We start from the raw sequence: 24,987 nt of genomic DNA, 5'->3' as shown, positions 1-24,987 counted from the left end.
GCATTAAATGCGCTCAACGGTCATCTTCTCAAACGCCTATAAATATGAAGTTCTGATGAGAAGCAATGTTGACGATTTGCTAACAATTAACTTGCTGAAACGCTGCTCAAACTCAAAGCTCAGAAACTTCATCTTCATCAAAGCTCACTACATTGCTGTTGTAATATATTAGTGAGATTAAGCTTAAACGTTAAGAGAAATATCACTGTTGTGATTATAGCTTTTAAGAAGCATTGTAAAACTCTTATTTGATTACATTAAGTTGTAAGGAACTAGAGTGATCAAGTGTTGATCAGGAAACTCTAGGAAGTCTTAGCTTGTGTCTAAGCAGTTGTAATTAGAGTGATCACGTGGTGGTCAGGATACTCTAAGAAAGTCTTAGCTTGTGTCTAAGCATTTGTTCCTGGAGTGATCAAGTTGTGATCAGGATACTCTGGAAGACTTAGTCGCGGACTAAGTGGAAAACCATTGTAATCTGTTGCGATTAGTGGATTAAATCCTCAGGTGAGGTAAATCACTCTGTGGGGGTGGACTGGAGTAGTTTAGTTAACAACGAACCAGGATAAAAATAACTGTGCAATTTATTTTTATCGTTCAAGTTTTTAAGACTACACTTATTCAAACCCCCCTTTCTAAGTGTTTTTCTATCCTTCAATTGGCATCAGAGCGCCGGTTCTAAGGTGCAAGCACTTAACCGTGTTTAGAAAAGATTCAGGAAGAGAAAAACGCTTCAGTAAAAGATGGCTGGTGAAATTCCAACAAATCCAGCTGCATCTACATCTGGCTCTGCTGAGCAATACAATGGTAACAATGGTTATACTAGACCACCAGTATTTGATGGTGAAAACTTTGAATACTGGAAAGATAAACTGGAAAGTTACTTTCTTGGTCTAGATGCTGATCTATGGGATCTTCTGTTGGATGGTTACAAACATCCTGTTAAAGCTACTGGTGTAAGGCTCACGAGAAGCGAAATGAATGATGATCAAAAGAAAGATTTCAAGAATCATCACAAATGCAGGACTGTTTTGCTGAATGCTATCTCTCATGCTGAGTATGAGAAGATATCTAACAGGGAAACGGCCCATGACATATATGAGTCCTTGAAGATGACTCATGAAGGAAATGCTCAAGTCAAGGAGACCAAAGCTCTTGCACTAATCCAGAAGTATGAAGCCTTCAAGATGGAGGATGATGAAGATATTGAGAAGATGTTCTCAAGATTTCAAACTCTAACTACTGGATTGAGAGTTCTGGATAAAGGCTACACCAAGGCTGATCATGTAAAGAAGATTATCAGAAGCTTACCCAGAAGATGGGGTCCAATGGTAACAGCATTCAAGATTGCCAAGAATCTGAATGAAGTTTCTTTGGAAGAGCTTATCAGTTCCTTGAGAAGCCATGAAATTGAGCTGGACGCAAACGAGCCTCAGAAGAAAGGTAAGTCTATTGCATTAAAATCTAATATTAAAAAATGCACTAACGCTTTTCAGGCTAGAGAAGAAGATCCTAAAGAATCAGAATCTGAAGAAGAAGATGAACTGTCCATGATCTCCAGAAGGGTAACCCAACTCTGGAAGAGCAAGCAAAGGAAGGTCAGAGGCTTCAGAAGTTCAAAGAGATTTGAACATGGAGAATCTTCTGGTGACAGAAGATCTGACAAGAAGAAGGCTGTCTGCTATGAGTGCAATGAGCCTGGACATTACAAGAATGAGTGTCCAAAACTTCAGAAGGAGAATCCCAAGAAGAAGTTTCATAAGAAGAAAGGTCTTATGGCAACATGGGATGATTCTGAATCAGAATCAGGATCAGACTCTGAAGGAGAGCAGGCAAACTTTGCGCTGATGGCGACAGAAGATGATGGATCAGAATCTACATCAGAATCAGATTCTGAAGAGATATCCTTGGCGGAAAAGAGGACAAAAAGCAAAATGTCATGGTACCTGGACTCTGGGTGCTCGCGACACATGACGGGAAGAAGGTCTACATTCCAAGACCTGGTGCTTAAACCAGGTGGAGAAGTCAAGTTTGGAGGAGATCAGAAGGGCAAAATCATTGGCTCTGGAACCATAAGTCTTGGTAACTCTCCTTCCATAACTAATGTACTTCTTGTAGAAGGATTAACGCATAACTTATTGTCCATAAGTCAATTAAGTGACAATGGTTATGATATAATCTTCAATCAAAAGTCTTGCAAGGCTGTAAGTCAGAAGGATGGCTCAATCCTATTTACAGGCAAGAGGAAGAACAACATTTATAAGATTGATCTTTCTGATCTTGAGAAGCAGAAGGTAACTTGTCTTATGTCTGTTTCTGAAGAGCAATGGGTCTGGCACAGAAGATTAGGTCATGCTAGTTTGAGAAAGATTTCTCAGATTAACAAAACTAAATCTAGTCAGAGGACTCCCAAATCTGAAATTCAAATCAGACGCTCTTTGTGAAGCGTGTTAGAAGGGAAAGTTCTCCAGACCTGCATTCAAGTCTAAGAATGTTGTTTCTACCTCAAGGCCGTTAGAACTCTTGCACATTGATCTGTTTGGCCCAGTCAAAACAGCATCTGTCAGAGGGAAGAAATATGGATTAGTCATCGTTGATGATTATAGCCGCTGGACATGGGTAAAGTTCTTGAAACACAAGGATGAGTCTCATTCAGTGTTCTTTGATTTCTGCACTCAGATCCAATCTGAGAAAGAGTGTAAAATCATAAAGGTCAGAAGTGATCATGGTGGTGAATTTGAGAACAGACTCTTTGAGGAGTTCTTCAAAGAAAATGGTATTGCCCATGATTTCTCTTGTCCTAGAACTCCACAGCAAAATGGAGTTGTAGAGCGAAAGAATAGGACTCTACAAGAAATGGCCAGAACCATGATCAATGAAACCAATATGGCTAAGCATTTCTGGGCAGAAGCAATAAACACTGCATGTTATATTCAGAATAGAATCTCTATCAGACCTATTCTAAATAAGACTCCTTATGAATTGTGGAAGAACAGAAAGCCCAACATTTCATATTTCCATCCTTTTGGATGTGTATGTTTTATTCTGAATACTAAAGATCATCTTGGTAAGTTTGATTCTAAAGCACAAAAATGTTTCCTTCTTGGATATTCTGAACGCTCTAAAGGCTACAGAGTATACAATACTGAAACATTGATTGTAGAAGAATCAATCAATATCAGGTTTGATGATAAGCTTGGTCTTGAAAAACCAAAGCAGTTTGAGAATTTTGCAGATTTTGATATTGATATATCAGAAGTTGAAGAACCAAGAAGCAAAGCTGCAGAAGCTGGCAGTCTCAGAAGCAATGGATCAGAAGATCAAGTTGCTGCATCTTTAGAGAATCTGAGAATCTCTGAAGAACCAACAGTCAGAAGATCACCTAGACTTGCTTCAGCTCACTCAGAAGATGTGATCCTTGGGAAGAAAGATGATCCCATCAGAACAAGGGCATTCCTTAAGAACAATGCAGAATGTCAATTAGGTCTTGTTTCTTTGATCGAGCCAACTTCTGTTGATCAAGCTCTAGAAGATCCAGACTGGATAATTGCCATGCAAGAAGAACTAAACCAGTTTACAAGGAATGATGTATGGGACTTGGTTCCTAGACCAAAAGGATTTAACATCATCGGTACTAAGTGGGTTTTCAGAAGTAAGCTAAGTGAGAAAGGAGAAGTGGTAAGAAACAAAGCCAGACTGGTTGCTCAAGGTTATAGTCAGCAAGAAGGAATTGACTACACAGAAACCTTTGCACCAGTGGCCAGGTTAGAATCTATTCGTCTATTAATTTCTTTTGCCACTCAACACAACATCACTCTTTATCAGATGGATGTCAAGAGTGCCTTCTTAAATGGTTACATAGATGAAGAAGTTTATGTCCATCAACCTCCTGGTTTTGAAGACTCCATGTCTCCAAATCATGTTTTTAAATTAAAGAAATCATTATACGGATTGAAACAAGCTCCCAGAGCTTGGTATGAACGTTTGAGTTCTTTCCTTCTGGAAAATGATTTCACTAGAGGAAAAGTGGACACTACTCTCTTTTGTAAAACATTTAAAAAGGATATTTTAATTTGTCAAATATATGTTGATGATATTATCTTTGGAACATCTAATGCTACACTTGGAAAGGAGTTTGCTGAGTCTATGCAGGCTGAATTTGAAATGAGCATGATGGGAGAACTCAAGTATTTCCTTGGGATTCAAATCAACCAAACTTCCGATGGAACCTATGTTCATCAAACGAAGTATGTGAAAGAACTTCTGAAGAAGTTTAATCTTTCTGAAAGCAAAGAAGCCAAAACTCCTATGCATCCAACTTGTGTACTGGGTAAGGATGAGGTAAGTAAGAAGGTAGATCAGAAGTTGTACAGAGGTATGATTGGATCTCTTCTATATCTAACTACTTCTAGACCTGACATTCTCTTTAGTGTTTGCTTGTGTGCTCGATTCCAATCAGATCCAAGAGAATCTCATTTAACAGCGGTTAAGAGAATTCTAAGGTATCTGAAAGGTACTACTAATGTTGGTTTAGTTTACAGAAGATCTAAAGATTACAACTTAGTAGGATTCTGTGATGCTGACTATGCTGGAGATAGAATAGAAAGAAAGAGCACTTCTGGAAGTTGTCAATTTTTTGGAAGTCATCTAATCTCATGGTACAGCAAGAAGCAAGCTACTATTGCCCTCTCAACAACAGAAGCAGAATATGTTGCTGCTGCTGGTTGTAGCATACAAATGCTCTGGATGAGAAGTCAGCTGGAAGATTATCAGATATATGAGAGTAACATTCCTATTTTCTGTGATAATACTTCTGCTATATGTTTATCTAAGAATCCTATTTTACATTCAAAAGCTAAACATATTGAGATTAAACATCATTTCATAAGGGACTATGTTCAGAAGGGTGTTATATCTTTAAACTTTGTGGATACAGACCATCAATGGGCTGAGATCTTTACAAAACCCCTTGCTGAAGATAGGTTTAAGTTCATTCTGAAGAATATCAGTATGGATTTATGCCCAGAATGAGAAGATGAGAAGATCTTATGTATGAGTATCTTCTGAAATGAAATTGGATTATTTTTTGTGTATAAGAAGTTCTGATTGAAATCTATTAGAAATTGTGATTCAGTTATTACTAACGTCTCATTGTCTAAGTTGATTCAGAATCTCTTTAAAAGCAAAACAGCTGTAACTGGCTATCCAGATGGTAAACACGTGTTCACTATTTCTGGACAAGCGTGCGTGCAGTTGAGGGGACGTCTACTTAGGTAACTGTGCAAATCTCGTCTTTTGTCATTATTATCTCTCCTCACGTCATGTTACATTAAAGGCCATTCATCATTTCTTTTTATTGTCCTTCTTTTCTTTTTTATATTCCTCGAACGTTTCCCTCTTCTTTTTCCCTCTATTTATTCCTTCATTTCGTTGCATTTTTCCAATAAGTCTTGGCTCTCTTTCTCTTTCTTTTCCTCTTGTCCAACAAAGTTTTTCTTTGGCATAAACCCTAGTTCATTCATCTTCAACCTAGCGTTCTTCATGAATCCTTTCAACTCAATAAGAACGAATGGAAGGGTTAATCAGTTACAGGATGTGAAGCATATCTTGGGATGGCTCTCCAAGTCTCCTTCAAGACAGATCTCTTCTTCAATGCTGTTATCAACATTTATCCAAAGGAAGAAGACCTTCTTGAGTGCCTGGAGCCCGTTTGCAACATTAGCTCTCTGTCTGTGAACTATCCCTCACTTCCTCTTTGGTCTCTTGGATCTCTCCTACAGTGGAGGTTCTAGTCTGGACAGTCATGAAGAGCTTTCAAGCTTCCATGGCTGAACAAACTGAAGACCAGAGGGTTCTTGAGTTGTTTGCGCAGTCTTTGCGTAGGATAGAGTTTTAGGTTTTGTGTCTTTGTAGTTTTCTTTCCTTGTTGCATCTGTTTTTCTGCATACACCTTTTGTAATCCTTCTTGTTGAAATCAATGAAAAGTTATTTATGTTTCCTTCCTTTTGTCTCTTGCTTTACATCTGAATCTTTTATGCTTTTTGATGTTATGACAAAAAGGGGGAGAAAATATATGATAAATGATCTGATTAATATTATCTGTTACCGAGTAAAAAGACCCCACATTTACTAACAGAAGCTGCAAGCTTCATATGTTTCTAAGTTGTGTTGTTGCAGGAATCAAAGATTCAAGATCAATATAAGAAGCAACAAAATGAATCAAGTTCTTGGATTCTTGAAGCAAGCTGAGTGCTACGAAGCTTCAGAATCAGAAGCAAGAAGGAAGGATGATCAGAAATAGCTCTTGGATTTTTGAAGCAAGCTGAGTGCTAGGAAGCTTCAGAATCAGAAGCAAGAATGAAGAATGATCAAAAATTCTGATAATAGAATATGATCCAAATCATTGTCTATTTTCTTTGATACATTGTCTATTGGATCTGATATATTCTATATGGCTTATATGGCTCTGATACATATTTTGTGTTCTGATACACATTTTATGTTCTAACTCATTCATGCTGACTTTTGTCGTTTAGTTTTGTTCTGTAACATTTCAGGATGTAGAGATGCTCTGATGATGCTCTGGTACATTCAACAATGTTCTGATACAATCTAGCATGAAGTGATGAAAGAAGAAATTCAAAGTTCTGAAGCTATCCGAGGGAAGCAGAAATCAGAAGCTGTGAATGTTCTAAAGATCCAGAAAACTCAAGTTCTGAAGCTGTCCTAAATGGAAGCAGGAATCAGAAGCTGTGAATGTTCTGAAGATCAAAGAAATTCAAGTTCTGAAGATGTCCTAAATGGAAGCAGGAATCAGAAGCTGTGAATGTTCTGAAGATCAAAGAAATTCAAGTTCTGAAGCTGTCCTAAATGGAAGCAGGAATCAGAAGCTGTGAGTGTTCTAGGGATCTAAAGAAATTCAAGTTCTGAAGCTGTCCAATGGAAGCAGAAGTCAGAAGCTATGAATTATCAGAAGATAGAAGCTTATGTGATCGTCTCTACCGAAATAATCAGGGAAGTCTTTTATTATTAAAGTTCTTCGAGTATTTATTTCAGGGGGAGATTATTCATCTCAGGGGGAGATTGTTAATCTCAGGGGGAGACATATTCACATGCTTATGCTATAGTTGTGTAAATTTGTCTTTAGCCGTCTGCTCTTTCTGATCGCAAATTCATATCATTTATATATGTTTTTGTCATCATCAAAAAGGGGGAGATTGTTAGAACAAGATTTGTTCTGATCAATATTCTTAGTTTTGATGATAACAAGGATATGAATTTTGTGTGAGATAATGTGGTACTCTAATACATTGCAATTTCCCTTTCAGGAAATATATAAAGAGTATGCACAAATCAGCGCTCAGAAGCTTTGTCTCAGAAGGTTCAGCATGCAACATCAGAACATGGTCTGGCAAGACATCAGAAGATGGTCAAGGCAGAATCAGAACATGGGTCTATGAAAGCATCAGAAGAACTTGAGGTCAGAAGCAGAAGCACTGAAGTTCTGATGGTATCACGCTCAGAAGCACTTCAAGGTCAGAAGACAAGAAGATGCTATGCACCAAGCTGTTTGACTCTGATGATATTCAAATATTATATTCACAAACATCAGATCAGAAGAAAGTACAGGTGGCAGGCTACGCTGACTGACAAAAGGAACGTTGGAAGCTATTAAAGGCAACGTCAGTAGACACAGCGTGTACAAGGCTCGAGGTAGTTGACAAAAGCGTGAAACATTAAATGCAAAGCTGTACGGAATACGCAAAGCATTAAATGCGCTCAACGGTCATCTTCTCAAACGCCTATAAATATGAAGTTCTGATGAGAAGCAATGTTGACGATTTGCTAACAATTAACTTGCTGAAACGCTGCTCAAACTCAAAGCTCAGAAACTTCATCTTCATCAAAGCTCACTACATTGCTGTTGTAATATATTAGTGAGATTAAGCTTAAACGTTAAGAGAAATATCACTGTTGTGATTATAGCTTTTAAGAAGCATTGTAAAACTCTTATTTGATTACATTAAGTTGTAAGGAACTAGAGTGATCAAGTGTTGATCAGGAAACTCTAGGAAGTCTTAGCTTGTGTCTAAGCAGTTGTAATTAGAGTGATCACGTGGTGGTTAGGATACTCTAAGAAAGTCTTAGCTTGTGTCTAAGCATTTGTTCCTGGAGTGATCAGGTTGTGATCAGGATACTCTGGAAGACTTAGTCGCGGACTAAGTGGAAAACCATTGTAATCTGTTGCGATTAGTGGATTAAATCCTCAGGTGAGGTAAATCACTCCGTGGGGGTGGACTGGAGTAGTTTAGTTAACAACGAACCAGGATAAAAATAACTGTGCAATTTATTTTTATCGTTCAAGTTTTTAAGACTACACTTATTCAAACTCCCCCTTTCTAAGTGTTTTTCTATCCTTCAGAGTACCTGCAGTAGTTCTGTGCCTTGCAATATCAGAGGCAGCACAGAATCTGTCGAACGCCTCATTGCAAAACTCAAGGCCATTATCGATTCTCAACCTCTTAACCTTCCTGCCAGTTTGATTTTCGACCAGAGTCTTCCAACTTTTAAAATTCTCAAAAGTTTCATCCTTAGTCTTCTAGATGAATACCCATAACTTCCTGGAATAATCATCAACTATGGATAAAAAATATCTTGCTCCTGAATGTGATGGACACCTTGTAGGCCCCCAAAGATCAGCATGGATATAATCAAGGGATCCATGTGTTCTTTGTTTGCCTTTGTTGAACTTCACTCTGCAAGATTTTCCAAGTACACAGGGTTCACAAAACTTTAGCTTTTCGACTTTATCTCCACCAAGCAGATTTTGTTTCCCTAATTCGACCAGACCCCTATCACTGACATGGCCTAATCTCATGTGCCAGATTTCTGTCTTCGACAAAGGTTTCGTGGATGCAACATTTGTCGAACCACTTACAACTTCAGCCTCAAGGCTATACAAACCTTGTTTCTTCACGCCTCTCAAGACTTCCTTCGACCCTTTCATGACTCTTAGGATACTTTTCTCTCCTTGAAAAACATATTCTTTCTTGTCGAATTCACCAAGAGAAAGAAGATTTCTCTTCAAATCAGGAACATACCTGGATTCAGTCAACAACCTTATTGACTCATCATGGAGCTTGAATCTCACAGATCCAACACCTGCAATCTTGCAAGCTTTGTTGTTTCCCAGCAATACTGATCCACCATCTTGATCACATAATTCCTTGAACAAGTCTTTGTTTGGAGTCATGTGCAAAGTGCAACCTAAATCCATAATCCACTCTCTTCTCGAGTCATTGCTTGAAACCACAAGAATATCAGATGATTCGAAATCATCTTGAATAATGGCTGCATTGTCATTATCCTTATCTCCATGATCTTTCAGGAGATTTGGGCACACCTTTCTTTTATAACCCTCCTTCTTACAATGATAACATTGAATACCAAATGCTTTGCCACTAAAAGACTTCAAGTGCCTTTTGCCCTTCTTCTTGTCGAACTTACCATCCTTTCGCAAGAATTTTCCTTTTACGGCCAAACCCTCACCAACAGTCGAAGGTTTATGCTCCCTTCGTTCGTTCAGGTCCTTAGAATACAGGGCTGATTGAACTTTTTCAAAGGTCAGGGACTCCCTTCCATACATGAGAGTTTCTTTGAAGTGAGCATGTGATAGAGGTACAACGCACAATAGTAGCAGCGCTTGATCTTCATCATCGATCATCATATCAATATTTTCAAGATCAAGAATAAGCTTGTTGAACATATCCAACTGCTCAGCCGACACTTTATCTTCAGTCATGTTGAATGAATACAAGACTTGCTTCAGGTAGAGTCGATTTACCAGCGATTTGGTCATGTACAAACTTTCAAGTTTTGCCCATAACCCTGATGCCGTCGTCTCCTTTGATACCTGTCGAAGAACCTTATCACCAAGGCTTGACAGAATTGCGCTGTGTGCTTTCTCGATCATAGTCGTCTTCTCCGCTGCCATTAATGCAACATTCATGGCTGCCTCTCCCTTCAACGCTTCCAAGCAGCCCTGCTGAACCAGTAGGGCTTTTATCTTCAAGCGTCACAGACTGAAATCATTCACTCCGGTGAACTTTTCAATCTCATAATTTGTTGAAGGCATCTTCTCCACCCTCACCGCACCGATTTGTTGTGAATTCATATGCCAAGAACAAAATATAAAACAAGGAAAGAATAAAGAACAAGAAGAAGAAAAACACAAGAATTGGTTATAACTGCTATTCTTTTACTTTCTCTTAGAAAACAAGATTACAAGAATAACAAATAACCTCTCTCACCCTAAATTAGGATTTGCAGCGTTGCAATGATGAGAGACTAGTATGCTATTTATAATAAAACCTAATATACTAACTAATGGGCTTTTTCCACAAGGCCCATTACACAAGCCAACTTAATAAACAAGCTAACTTAATAAATTAGGGTTTAAACACTAAAACCTAATTTAACATGCTAATAACCCTAGCATCTTCGGCACCTGCATGCTCGACCCATCTTCGACTACAGCATGCACACTTCGACATCAGCATGTGAACAACATTCGACTTTATACTTAACCCTGTCGAACTGTTGAATCAAGAAGTTACCCTTCGATCATACTAGAGTTCGATCCAATATCTCACAATAATAATAATAATAATAATAATAATAATAATAATAATAATAATAATAATAATAATAATAATAATAATAATAATAATAATAATAATAATAATAATAATAATAATAATAATAATAATAATAATAATAATAATAGTGTATCTTAAAAGATTTGAGGGTCTACCATCTAAGTTTTACATAATTATTTAATAATGTCTGATCTATATTTTATTAAAAATTTAATTGGTATATATTGCGCTGTAATATATATTGTGGTGTAATGAAATTTTACATTATTTGTGATGGTTAGATTTTAATTGAAGTTTGATTTTGATTTTAATTATCTATAAAGTTGTGATGCACTGAACCGTCTAATGAAATTTACATTGAGAGCATATTGTAATTAATCTCTTTTATTAATTAAATAATTAATCTAACATTTTAAAATGATATCAACAGCCACAAGATCCTAATTACAGGTGTTGACACGAAGAAGATGAAGACGACCTGTAGAAGACAGATTCTGTACTACAAATCGGAAGAAGAGAAAAACTGCAAAAGGCAAAGATATTACTGCTTCACTTTCTGTTCCAATCTGCTGCATAATACCTATACCTTGGCTGGTCCATTATCTCTGTATACATTGCACAAATTGCATTTCCCTTTTAGTTGTAAAAATAGTGAAAAGACTTTGTTTGTGGTAGGAAACTTGCAAGAAATAGTAGTAATCATGTGCTTCAACTTAAAGCAAATGGTGTAGTAATTTATAGCATGTTGACAGCATCAGAAGATCAGTAGTTTGGAAATTATGCATTCTTTTTCCTTAAACTTTGAAGCATCTAGCTTGTAATACTTTCCAAATTGCTGGTTTTTCCTTTCAAATTCACCTAAAAATAGTAGTTCACTTTAACATTGGATACTTTGAAACAAACTGCAGACTTACACTGACCCTAAACTAAGCAACTAAGCTTCTTGCGGCACAAGTTTTCCTGTAAAGATAAAATTTACAAGATTGCAAAATATAAATCATATTTGTCAGAACCAAATCAGAACAAAAATGAAGGAAGATAAGATTGAAAGGTGATAAACAAAGAAAAAACACTTCAACAATTTATTATGCATCAACTAACTTTATTTCATACATTAATAAAATTACAAGACAAATAATACACACAATATATATCAAATCTTCTATCTATATTATGCAACAATTAGCACAATATTTACAAAAAAAATTACTTACAAAAATATGTAACAGAAACAAGAGACAGTGATACAGAAGCAATTCGTAGAAGAGGTCTTAGGAGATAATTTATCGAAGCCAGTTTAAGTTAACATCAACATGAGGAACCTCTATCTTCATATTGGGAAGCATAGGTTGGAAAGCTTCCCATGAAGCAGCCGTCTCTTCATCGCACGTTATCACCTTCAAATTCAAAAGATTGACGACTGAGAATGGCAACTCACAGCTTGCACAACTTGACATGTACAGATTCCTTAGATTGCAAAGATTACCGAATTCCTCAGGTAAACTTGAAAGGCTTATGCAGTTTGATATGTCAAGATGTCTTAGATTTGAAAGGTTTCCAATGGAATTCGGCATCACTTCCAAATCAGTGCAGGAACTCAGTCTTAGAAGTTCTAAATTCTCCAATTTTCCAATATCTTGTGGAAGTGCAGAAAGTTTGTGGCAATTAGTAACACTGAGTTTCTTTAATGGGGTGATTTCACAGACTGCATTAGGCAATACCACTAAATCTTTGCAGTAATCAATATTCAACTCTTCTAGATTAGGAAATGCATCTGAAATCAGGATGTTACCCTTTTCAAAAGCGAGATTCGTATTACACATGTAGAGCGATAGTTTTTTCAGATTCTTCAATATTCCGAAGGAAGGAATGGAAATCCGCTCTAGTCTTATTCTTGTCAGGTTGTGTAAAGAGTCGAGTAGCTCAAAGTTGTTCAGTTCAGAAGGATGGAAACCGTAGTTTGTGATTATCAGAACTTTCAGTTTACTCATTTTCTCCATTGACGGAAATAAGTACTGCTTGGTATGGAGATTTAAAATAAGAACCTCAGCTTGAGTTGTTTGAACTTGGGACCAATCTGACGCACAAGTGTCACCTGCAAACGCGAAACATATACAAAATCAACTACGGAAAACGTATGAATGAAGATTGCAGCATATATTTTTTAGTTTTTACTATGTGAGTAAGTGAATATAATTTAGATGAAGATGAAAATATTACTAACCAGTTGATACAGACAATATTCGGGCATCGAGCTGTTGAGGATTTTGTTTCACGCATAAACTAAGAAATTTTGACAATATACGGATCATCAGGCCTTGCTGCTTCTCCCCGATACACCATTCATGTTTATTTTCATTCATATCAATGATCATTCTTTTTCTCTGCTCAATTGGTTCTTTGGTGCTTTGGTAAATTCCAAGATCTCTTACAAGATCATGAAGGGTTATGAAGTGGTTATTGTAGTTGTAATCGTCTGCGTCACTTGCATTTTTCCTGGTAAACGAGAAGAGGTTAAGGACTTAAACATATTCAAGGATTCAAGTGGCCAAGAAAAAATTAAAATAGCCATAGTACCTTGTTATTGAGACATGAGCCAGATTCATGGAGCTTAATTTGTTGATGATTTCCATTGCTTCGATTCCGTTGTCATCGAGTTCATACAACTCTGTCCACATATAAATGAGAGCAACAACAGGAATTCTATGGTCTTCGGGAAATAAGGCTAGGTCCTTGAAACACTCTTTGAGTATGGGATTATCTTCCAAAACATCTAGTATCTTTTGAAGGAGAGAAAGTAATTCAGTGTTAGAATCAAGTATAGAATGACCTTGTGATAGTTCCTTTCCTATCTTTCGCCAAAAGTCATAAGGCCGATTTCTGAGTGATGTTGCAGTCACTTTGAGGGCAAGCGGTAAACCCTTGCAATTTTTCACAACCTGCATATAAGTGAGTTCAATGATAGGTTTGTTTAACATAAAATAAGCTTCAAATGATCAAGTACAATATTGTTATGTCTATCCCAAATAAACAACTTTAGACTAAAAAACATAGACCAAGTACCTTTTCCATGAGATCTTTGTAGAGAATATTTGAATTATCTTTTTCCATCTGAGCATAGTGATTGAAAAATATTACTGCATCTTCATGGACGAGAGGTTTTAAGACACACGTTGTGCTAAATCTTTGAAATGCAACCCTTGAAGTGACCAGAATTTTGAAATCTGATATCTGGAACTGAAATTTCTCAACAATGGTTTCTGAGTTTGGCCAAGCATCATCCAGAACCAACAAAAGTGGACTTCCCTCAACTTTCTTCAGCAAAAGTCCCAATCTATTGACAGCATCTTCATCACTCTGAAACTCAGGCACCGGATAGTATCCACAATGTTCAAATAGTCTCTCTATTATAATCTTCAACATCGGAGTCTTTGAGAATGTTACAAATATTATATTCTCCTTGAATTTAGCCTTAACATGTTCATCCCAACAAAGCTTTGTAGCCAAAGTGGTTTTTCCCAATCCTCCCAAACCAGTCAACACAAGGGTGGAACTACCTTCCTTGAGAAGCTCCATTTTCAGCTTTGTAAACGGTATATCCAACCCAACAGTGAATTCTGGATTTTCAGGAACACCGAAAGGACTCTTAAATGGTGCTCCTCCATTTTCATTAAGTTTCTGTTCAAAACTTTCGTTGTTGATAAGCTCAAGAATTTCTCTGACCTTGTAAAGTGTCTCTCTAACATCCTCTACAGTAAGAGATTCCGAATCATCAACAACATAAGAACCATTCCGAAGCCACGAGAGACACTTGTTCCACAAGGTATTGTTAGAAGAGCATTTGCATGCAACATTTTCTTGTATAAGAGAGTTAATTTCTAGTCGAGGTTGATTCAAGTGTTGATTGTATTGGTTAATGTCTTTAACAAGAGGAGTTAAATCCCTTAAAGTGGATCTCAATAATCTCCTTGTACGTTTGTTGTTTCTAGCTTTTTCAACAATTTGTGATATCTTATTGAGGATATCATGAAATCTTGTAGTAAGGGAAAGAATCTGTGTGGCGCTACTCATGAATTTGATTCCTTCTTTTATGTGATAATGTTTTGATGTGTTGGTGTTATATAGTTATGCAATAAAATGAAACTTAACATGATGTCTTTATATAGCCCTTTAGGGAAGGAATGATCAAAGTTTTATTCTTCCTCTCTTTTTCCCACTGATTGCGTACTAATCTTCACTATTCTTTCTGTGGTCTTGTTTTTTATTTCCTGAAATATTCGTCACGTTGTTTGCTCTAATAGAAAATCTTCAATTGGAACACACATAACGCGTCCCGTTAGAAACCAACAGCATTGTTTCTTTCAATAAAATATGCCAAATATTTTAATTAACATATAATCTTATGTCGATATTTTATTTATATACACCCATAATACACTGGCTATCGTTAATAAATTTTGTTGAAGTTTTATCTAATCACATCTAAACTACTATAATATATGAATGCTATGTGATGCACCGTTATATAAAACGTTTTACATTAGTAAGCTATTGAAATATAATATAAATATATCAAATTGCTTCGCTAGGAAATACACGTATCGTTTAAAAAATAATGATGTGTCACCTTAAGATTAATTTCAATTGAGTGTGCTAGTTTAATTTCTTGAAACACAATTAACTACCGACATATGAAAGATTATTAATTATTCTTTTTATATCAGTATTATAAACATTAATATTTTTCAAAATAATAATTTATAATAATTGATATATTTATAAAGAGTTGAATTTTGAAATTTCTTTTTATTTTTTTATTTTTTATTTTTAAATGTCAAAGTAGAATATTACTAATATTGTTTTAATTAAATTATCTTTAATTATTTATTGCACAGAGAAAAAGATGATAAATATTAAAATATGAGCTTAAAGGTAGTGCAATGTAAATTTTTTTATACGGTTAGTGCATCACAACTCTTAAAACTAAATACTTTTTAAATTAAATTTAAAGAAAAAATTAAATTTTTACAAATTTTAACGGTTTGGATTTCACTGATCGTGTAAAACCGCTTTACACTGTCGGTGTATTTTCCATTAAATCTTTAAAATATTATAAAAATATAAATAATTTCTTATAAATTAATTAAATTTATTAGTATGTACAAACAACTTTTAATCTTATTTTATTTATATTATAAAAATTTATGTAAATTATACAAAAGTATTTATTATAAGAAAATTTCTTCACCCACCTCCTAACCTTCTTGCTCACCCCTAGTGAATTTACAACACTACCCCTTGTTTCAGAAGTTCATTTCCGAAAAGGTACTTTTTTTTTGAAAAAAAGATGTTTTCGGAAATGAACTTCTGAAAACGTGTTTTTTTTAATATAAAATATTGATTTCGGAGATGCATCACCGAAATAAAGTTATATTTTCAGAAAATGTGGTGTTTCGGAAGTTCATCTCCGAACTCACCCCCTTGAAGGAATTCGGAAATGCACTTCCGAAAAAAGGTCTGGACAGAAGAAAAATAACAAACAAGAACGATTCGCTTTATTTAATCGGATGAAGACGATGGAGGAGACGCTGCAACAGGTTAGAAAGTCCTAATCCTCTAGAAATCCATACCACATTGTAACTTACCAACATAATAAACAACAACAAAAAACTTATGAGCAAACTATACTTACATCATAGTGGTGTAGATCCTTATCAGCCACTCGCAACTGAAAATGATTAGCACGAACTTGAATTTTCCTTCCCAATTTTCCTTCTGAGACGACGGAGCCGACTCTAGAGTAGCCTTCTGTTTAACTTCGGCAATCAGGCTCTCGATGGAGATCAGAGCCGAACTCAAGGAAGCAACCGGCGCTGCGACAGATGGAACAAACGGCGTTGAAACAGATGGACGAACAACCGGAGCTGCAACAACAGACGGAGGAGAGGTAACCGGGGCCGGAGCATATGACGGAGGAGGTGGATGTCCGGAGGAAGAAGGATTGGAGGTACGTCCACCGCGAGAGCCACGGCCACCACCACCACGACCTGATCCTGCAGCATTGATGGATGATTGTTGAGAATGTGCAGGAGATGGTTGACTCCGGCGATTTTCGGGATGATTTCCTCCACCGCGGCGAGACATTGTGATGAAAGCAGTAACAAGAGATAGAAAACGTTAAAGCAAAGAAGAAGACTTAGGATCGAAAATGATTTGGGATATTTTGAAAGAAAAATGGGTGAGAAGTTTTTAAATAGGAAAGTGTTTTAGAAGTTAACCGTCTGAGAGTGGTGGGGAGAAGGAAAAGGGAACTTCGAAATTTCAAAAGGTTTTTTATTCTTTTAAATAGGGCGTGGCTGTGGAGCTTCCCAATTTTTGTTACGTAGGCTTTTAAGTAGGAAAGTGTTACCACATTTCTTAGAAGGTAACCGTCTTAGAAGGCTTACGTAGGCACATGTGTCCACATTTCTTACCTGATTGTAAAAAATAAATGAATTTTGATGCATTTCGGAAATGCATTTCCGAAACATAAAAAAATTTAAAAAAAAAAAACTTCGGAGATGAATCTCCGAAGCAGGGGTAAGTTGGGAATTTCGCTGGGGTGACCCCCATAGGGAGATGGGTAAAGAAATTTTTTATTATAATGAATGTAACTATAAGATACAAATAAATTGTTTATTAGAATATAGTCTACATATTATAATAAAAGATGTTTGAACTATTTATTTATTTTTGTCAAATTTTTGAACCTTTCCCTCGAAGACTATGAATATAAGAAGAAGAAAAATTAAACAAAATTCATCTAGAATATTAGACATGGTCATTGTTCCATTACATATAAAAAGATGATGAGGATTATGGAAATTACGGCGGGCAAAGCTTTGAAAAACTTTTGGAACACTATGATGAGACGACATCATGGATCAAATGTTACATTATAATGTTAATCTTGCTGTAATACGGATAATCAGTGTTTGTTATCCTTCATACAGTGGACTTAGAAGGTACCGGCATAATTAACACTTTAACGTCCAAGTTAGTTTAGGGTTTAAGATATTGGTAGTGAAAATGAATATTATAAATTTTTTTTAAGATAGAAAGCAGGTATCCTCTGTGCGCAATTGCAGAGACTAAATCTTCGAACCTTATAGGAGAATATGACAAATTTTGTATATGAAAATCTTTTACAAAAGTTTTTATACTTTGGGTCTGACGGCCAAGTTGAATAATGAATCTCGTGTTATTGAATCTTTGATCAACGCGGAGCGCGGAGCGGTGGATCCCGATCCTTTGGTCAACATTTTTAAATATTTCAATAACTATTTGACTAGTGCAAACCATATGGAAATATTGACCAACTTGGATAAGACTTGGATAAAACATACCCAATTAAAAAAAGATTTTGCTAAACCAAAATAAAATAGGATCGATGAAATGTACTAAGTTAACTTATTTTATAATACATGAATATATAATTTTAATTACCAGCACTATCTTATCCACCGGAATAACTTATACTACTGTATAATGGCCCATAGAAAATTGGTGGAAATTACTAGAGTTTTTCCAATAACAATTTTAATTCACTAATAACTTGAACCGCGGTTAAAGTCGTTTGTGATTTAGTAACTATTACTCCCACTTTCTCTTTCAATTTTTTTTTTTTTGGCAATTGTATTTTAAATTTTGTCGTGTTGTCCAAGATGTTGGGAAAATTGCAGTCCTCAATTTCATATGCGGATGGATATTTGATGTATGTAAGTGTAAAATTGACAATTGTTTAATACGTCGGGACAGCGGACTTTTTAATGCAAACAAAATGAAGAATGGATTTCAGTTAATTAGACACGCTATGAGGTTAAATTGGTCAACTAAATGACAATTGTCAGCATAGTCATTCCACTAAATTGGTAGTCAAGTTCTTCAAAACTAGTAACAAACCCGTGCATACGCACGGGTTCTGTTCGGTTATGCGAATTTGGATACATCATTTATTTTAAATAAAAATGTTAAAAAAGAAAAAAAAGATAAATAATTGATTATTTCAAATATAAAAATATTTAAATCAATAATAGATTTTTTCCCGTATACCATTTTTTTTGATTAAAAATATTTAATCATAAATATCATTTCTCGTATATAAAAATATTTAAATCAATAATAATTTTTTTTCCCGTATACAGACTTCATTTTTGTTTATGTATCATTTACAAAAATATTTGGATCAATAGTAAATTTCGTATATAAAAATATTTCGATCAATAATAAATTTTCTTCCGTATACAATTTTTAAATAAAAAATATTGGGTCATAAATACCATTTTTCGTAAATAATAAAATTTTTTCCATATACAAATATTTTTTTGTTTAGGTATCATTTAAAAAAATATTTGGATAAATATTAAAATTTCGTATATTAAAATATTGAGATCAATAATATATTTTTTCCCGTATACCATTTTTTGATCAAAAATATTTGATCATAAATACAATTTTTTGTATATAAAAATATTTAGGTCAATAATATATTTTTTCCGTATACAAACTTCATTTTTGTTTAAGTATCATTTACCAAAATAAGGTTATTTTGGACTTTTCCACAACCATTAATTTTCTTATATTATATATTGATAGATTTTTTTTGAAGAAAGAAGTGAGAAAGTGATGAAAGAAAAAAAAATAGAGAATAGAGAGAGATTTGATAAGTTTGATAAAATATAAGAGTTGTATTATTTTAATAATAAAAGTAAGAAATTTATGGTACAAAGACAAAAAAACCACAATTTTAATGTGGTGGCAAAAAATCAAATAAGGGTATTTTGGACTTTTCCACAACCATTCATTTTCTTATATTATATAATGATAGATTTTTTTGAAGAAAGAAGTGAGAAAATGATGAAAGAAAAAAAATAGAGAATAGAGAGAGATTTGATAAGTTTGATAAAATATAAGAGTTGTATTATTTTAATAATAAAAGTAAGAATTTTATGGTACAAAGACCAAAAAACCACAATTCTAATGTGGTGGCAAAAAATCAAATAAGGGTATTTTGGACTTTTACACAACCATTAATTTTTTTATATCATAGATTGATAGATTTTTTTTGGAAGAAAGAAAAGAGAAAGTGATGAAAGAGAAAAAAAAGAATAGAGAGAGATTTGATAAGTTTGATAAAATATAAGAGTTGTATTATTTTAATAATAAAATTAAAAACTTTATGGTACAAAGACAAAAAAACCACAATTTTAATGTGGTGGCAAAAAATCAAATAAGGGTATTTAGGACTTTTCCACAACCATTAATTTTCTTATATTATAGATTAATAACTTTATGGTACAAAGATCCAAAAAACACAATTTTAATGTGGTGGCAAAAAATCAAATAAGGGTATCTTAGACTTTTCCACAACCATTAATTTTCTTAAATTATAGATGGATAGATTTTTTTTGGAAGAAAGAAGTGAGAAAGAGAAAAAAATTAGAGAATAGAGAGAGATTTGATAAATTAATTTTCTCAAATTATAGATTGATAGATTTTTTTTGGAAGAAAGAAGTGAGAAAGAGAAAAAAAAATTAGAGAATAGAGAGAGATTTGATAAGTTTGATAAAATATAAGAGTTGTATTATTTTAATAATAAAATTAAGAACTTTATGGTACAAATACCAAAAAACCACAATTTTAATGTGGTGGTAAAAAATTAAATAAGGATATTTTAGACTTTTCCACAACCATTAATTTTCTTATATTATAGATTGATAGATTGTTTTTGGAAGAAAGAAGTGAGAAAGTGATGAAAGAGAAAAAAAATTAGAGAATAGAGAGAGATTTGATAAGTTTGATAAAATATAAGAGTTGTATTATTTTAATAATAAAATTAAGAACTTTATGGTACAAAGACCAAAAAACCACAATTTTAATGTGGTGGCAAAAAATCAAAAAGGGTATTTTGGACTTTTCCACAACCATTAATTATCTTATATTATAGATTGATAGATTTTTTTTGGAAGAAAGAAGTGAGAAAGTGATGAAAGAGAAAAAAATAGAGAATAGAGAGAGAGATTTGATAAGTTTAGAAAATATAAAAGTTGTATTATTTTAATATTAAAATTAAGAACTTTATGGTACAAAGACAAAAAAAACTACAATTTTAATGTGGTGGCAAAAAATCAAATAAGGGTATCTTGGACTTTTCCACAACCATTAATTTTCTTATATTATTTATTGATTTATTGTTAGATTTTTTTTTTATAAGAAAGAATTGAGAAAGTGATAAAAGAGAAAAAATACAGAGAATAGAGAGAGATTTGATAAGTTTGATAAAATATAAGAGTCGTATTATTTTAATAATAAAATTAAGAACTTTATGATACAAAGACCAAAAAACCACAATTTTAATATGGCGGCAAAAAATAAAATAAGGGTATTTTGGACTTTTCCACAACCATTAATTTTCTTGTATTATAGATTGATAGTTTTTTTTTTTTGGAAGAAAGAAGTGAGAAAGTGATGAAAGAGAAAAAAAATTAGATAATAGAGAGAGATTTGATAAGTTTGATAAAATATAAGAGTTGTATTATTTTAATAATAAAATTAAGAACTTTATTGTACAAAGACCAAAAAATCACAATATTAAGGTGGTGGCAAAAAAATCAAATAAGGGTATTTTGGACTTTTCCACAACCATTAATTTTCTTATATTATAGATTGATAGATTGTTTTTGGAAGAAAGAAGTGAGAAAGTGATGAAAGAGAAAAAAAATTAGAGAATAGAGAGAGATTTGATAAGTTTGATAAAATATAAGAGTTGTATTATTTTAATAATAAAATTAAGAACTTTATGGTACAAAGACCAAAAAACCACAATTTTAATGTGGTGGCAAAAAATCAAAAAGGGTATTTTGGACTTTTCCACAATCATTAATTTTGTTATATTATAGATTGATAGATTTTTTTCGAAGAAAGAAGTGAGAAAGTGATAAAAGAGAAAAAATACAGAGAATAGAGAGTGATTTGATAAGTTTGATAAAATATAAGAGTCGTATTATTTTAATAATAAAATTAAGAATTTTATGATACAAAGACAAAAAAACCACAATTTTAATGTGGCGGCAAAAAATCAAATAAGGGTATCTTAGACTTTTCCACAACCATTAATTTTCTTATATTATAGATTGATAGATTTTTTTTGGAAGAAAGAAGTGAGAAAGAGAAAAAAAATTAGAGAATAGAGAGAGATTTGATAAGTTTGATAAAATATAAGAGTTGTATTATTTTAATAATAAAATTAAGAATTTTATGGTACAAATACCAAAAAACCACAATTTTAATGTGGTGGTAAAAAATCAAATAAGAATATTTTAGACTTTTCCACAACCATTAATTTTCTTATATTATAGATTGATAGATTGTTTTTGGAAGAAAGAAGTGAGAAAGTGATGAAAGAGAAAAAAAAATAGAGAATAGAGAGAGAGATTTGATAAGTTTGATAAAATATAAAAGTTGTATTATTTTAATATTAAAATTAAGAACTTTATGGTACAAAGACATAAAAACCACAATTTTAATGTGGTGGCAAAAAATCAAATAAGGGTATCTTGGACTTTTCCAAGACCATTAATTTTCTTATATTATAGATAGATTGAAATAAAGTTAACAATAACACGGCAAATCAAATGGGTTCGAGTCTTTTAAAATATTTATCACGGTTAAAAATACTATCTCTTATCCTATTTATAAGAAAAGATTATTTTTTTAGATACATTGAATAAATAATGTATCTGGACAATAAGATACATTATTTATTCAATGTATCTTAAAAAAGAATATTTTCTTATAAATAGGACCAGCGGAAGTATAAAATAAGACTCTTACTTCATTGTCACATTTCAATGGTGATTAATTTATGATATCTAAAAATTTAAGACGATCTTAACACTAAAATTGGTCACCTGCACTACTACCAACACACCCAACTTCATACGACAAATGTTATATGAATGAGTCAGAATACATAGTAGGAAAACAACCTAAAAAACACATCTCCAAAATAAGATAGTTCACTGATAATATTTTGGACCCTAATTGATTCTATCATTTAAGTCCGCCGCACGTCTATATTCAATAATCCCTGGGAGACACTACAATCTAGGCTGTTTGATTTTATATGCATTCAGATTTCCAGAAACTAGATTCATTTCCTCAACTATTACTTACTATTATATGTGAACTTCAATCATTTTTTCCTCTATTTTTTGTCGTCTAGATTATTTAAACATTATTGTAAGCTAATCACCGTCATTTTCATTACATAAGATCTTACATTACTAATTAATCTTGGAGTTAATCGATCAAAATGCACTAAACTATCTATTTGGAATGACATGTTGATATCAATCTAACGACAAAATTCTTTTCATATTCTTAAGAATATACTTGATTCTTGAAGAAGAGATGAGATCCTAATTCATTTCCACTACAATCACTCACACACCTCAACGAATTTTGACTAAGAGCTTATCTTCTATGCAAATTATCTTTCGTAGAGAATTTATTCTACAATATTTTCCACAACATCAATGAAACTTTTGATGGATCTTGCTCAGTCATACCTTTTTAGATAAGGATTTGATGTGTTCAAAATGTTAGACATTTGTTAGTTGAGAATTTCGAGAGCAAGAGTGGAATTTGAAGACCACTTTGTAATAAAAAAATATATTTCGACTATTGCTAGTCAGAGTCGGGCAAATGTTTGTCTCATTCTAAATGACTTAGCGAATTTTGGCATTGTTTTTCAGACAATAGCTATTTGAGCAGTTATTCCATTTATCAAATGATAAGATCAAATAACAGTCACGAACAAGAGTTTGGGCATCTGAGACGCGTGGAAGTAAGTCATTAGCCTCGAAGCCACGTAACAAGGATACGTGTCGAGCATGCATGAAGCAATCATAGAAGAGAGTCACAAGTCTAGTAACATATATAGGTATTCCCGATGTCAAGATTAGGGGTCACAAAGTTCACATACAACACTAAAAAAACTTAAAGTATCCGCATTCAGAGAGAAACAAGTATGTGAGAAAATGTATGGTCTTATGTACCATCTTTTTATTTCTTATGCAATATATTGAAGTAATTTCCTTTAGTTAACTTGCATTTTTATAGTCATTTTTCGTCACGTTCACTTCACTTTACTTTCAACCCGACTCGGTCGTTATTTTCCTTTTAACTTCTCCTTTATTTTACAATCGAACTAATGAATACTTTAAGAATTCCTACACAAATATGCTATAAAATTTTCTAGTCAATCCTGCAAGTAACCATCTTTGTAGACTAGTGATTGTTTATCAAAAATACTGGTAAACAAATTAACACATTCAATGAAATGCTATTTTGTGCATCAAATTCTTTAAAGATTCGCTATAAAAAGTGTTTTTATTTCGCGTGTGAAATGGAGCAGTAAAAAACTTTCAAAAATAACACGTTCACCACCTACAAACAATCCTCCACTCCAAAACGACCCTTCAAACGTAGAAGGACAAGCAAATGTAGTGTCGCTTGATGCACTAGGAACTCCGACTATGATGAGAGAAAATCCTGCCAACATTAGTCAAGCAACAACCCCGATGACACCACAGAGAACTGCAATTTTCTCAACATCAAATATCCATCTGCGTATGAGATTGAGGACTGCAATTTTCTCAACATCTTGAAGAACCACAAAATAATCTAAGATACAATTGCTAGGAAAATAAAAAAATGAAAGACAAAGTAGGAGTAGTTAATAATCACAAAGGTTTTTAACCGCGGTTCAAGTTACTATTAAATAATAAAAATTGTTATTGGAAAATCTCTAGAAATTCCCACCAATTTTCTATGTGCCATTGTCCACTAGTATAAGTTATTCCGGTGGATAATGATGATAATTAAAATTATTTATTTGATGTATTATAAAATAGGTTAACTTATATTTTATTTTGGTTAAGCAAATCATATTTTTAATTGGGAATGTTTTTTATCTAAGTCTTATCCAAACATGAAGTTGATCAGTATTTCCATATGACTTTTCAGAATTTTATGTAAATACTTCAAAATGACCATGTCTAATATTTTACATGAATTTTGTTTAAATGTTCTTCTTATATTTGTAGTCTTCAAGGGAAAGGTTCAAAAGTTTGACAACAATAAATAAATATTTTAGAAATTTTTATTATAATATATAGACCATATTTTAATAAACAAATTATTTGTAATTATAATAAACACTTATAATAAATAAATTATTTTATAGTATAAAATAAAATAAAATACTTATATTTACTTATATGCTATTACC

The 24,987-nt window shown here is 33.3% G+C and overlaps 1 protein-coding gene across 1 annotated transcript; it reads right to left on the bottom strand.

Annotated features, from left to right (window-relative positions):
- Positions 1 to 11,240: 11,240 nt before the first annotated feature.
- LOC131607894 (probable disease resistance protein At5g66900) lies at positions 11,241 to 14,804 on the bottom strand. The gene is made up of 4 exons (XM_058879851.1): positions 13,719 to 14,804; positions 13,233 to 13,594; positions 12,880 to 13,151; positions 11,241 to 12,750 (listed from the first exon to the last, which is right to left on the bottom strand). The coding sequence occupies exons 1-4, from the start codon at positions 14,724 to 14,726 to the stop codon at positions 11,939 to 11,941; spliced, it is 2,454 nt and encodes an 817-aa protein (XP_058735834.1). The 5' UTR covers positions 14,727 to 14,804; the 3' UTR covers positions 11,241 to 11,938.
- Between the last annotated feature and the right edge of the window lie 10,183 nt (positions 14,805 to 24,987).

The sequence above is a fragment of the Vicia villosa genome, linkage group LG1 (genome assembly GCF_029867415.1).
Source record: "Vicia villosa cultivar HV-30 ecotype Madison, WI linkage group LG1, Vvil1.0, whole genome shotgun sequence".
Lineage (NCBI taxonomy): Eukaryota > Viridiplantae > Streptophyta > Magnoliopsida > Fabales > Fabaceae > Vicia > Vicia villosa.
This window is presented reverse-complemented; position numbering and strand designations above follow the sequence as displayed.

Bases quoted from the DNA above. Each gene is read 5' to 3' on its own strand.
- LOC131607894 (XM_058879851.1), bottom strand. From the start codon at position 14,726: ATGAGTAGCGCCACACAGATTCTTTCCCTTACTACAAGATTTCATGAT. The intron at 13,152-13,232 runs GTACTATGGCTA...CTCGTTTACCAG, and splicing joins GCTCATGTCTCAATAACAAG to GAAAAATGCAAGTGACGCAG. The intron at 12,751-12,879 runs GTTAGTAATATT...TCGCGTTTGCAG, and splicing joins AATATTGTCTGTATCAACTG to GTGACACTTGTGCGTCAGAT.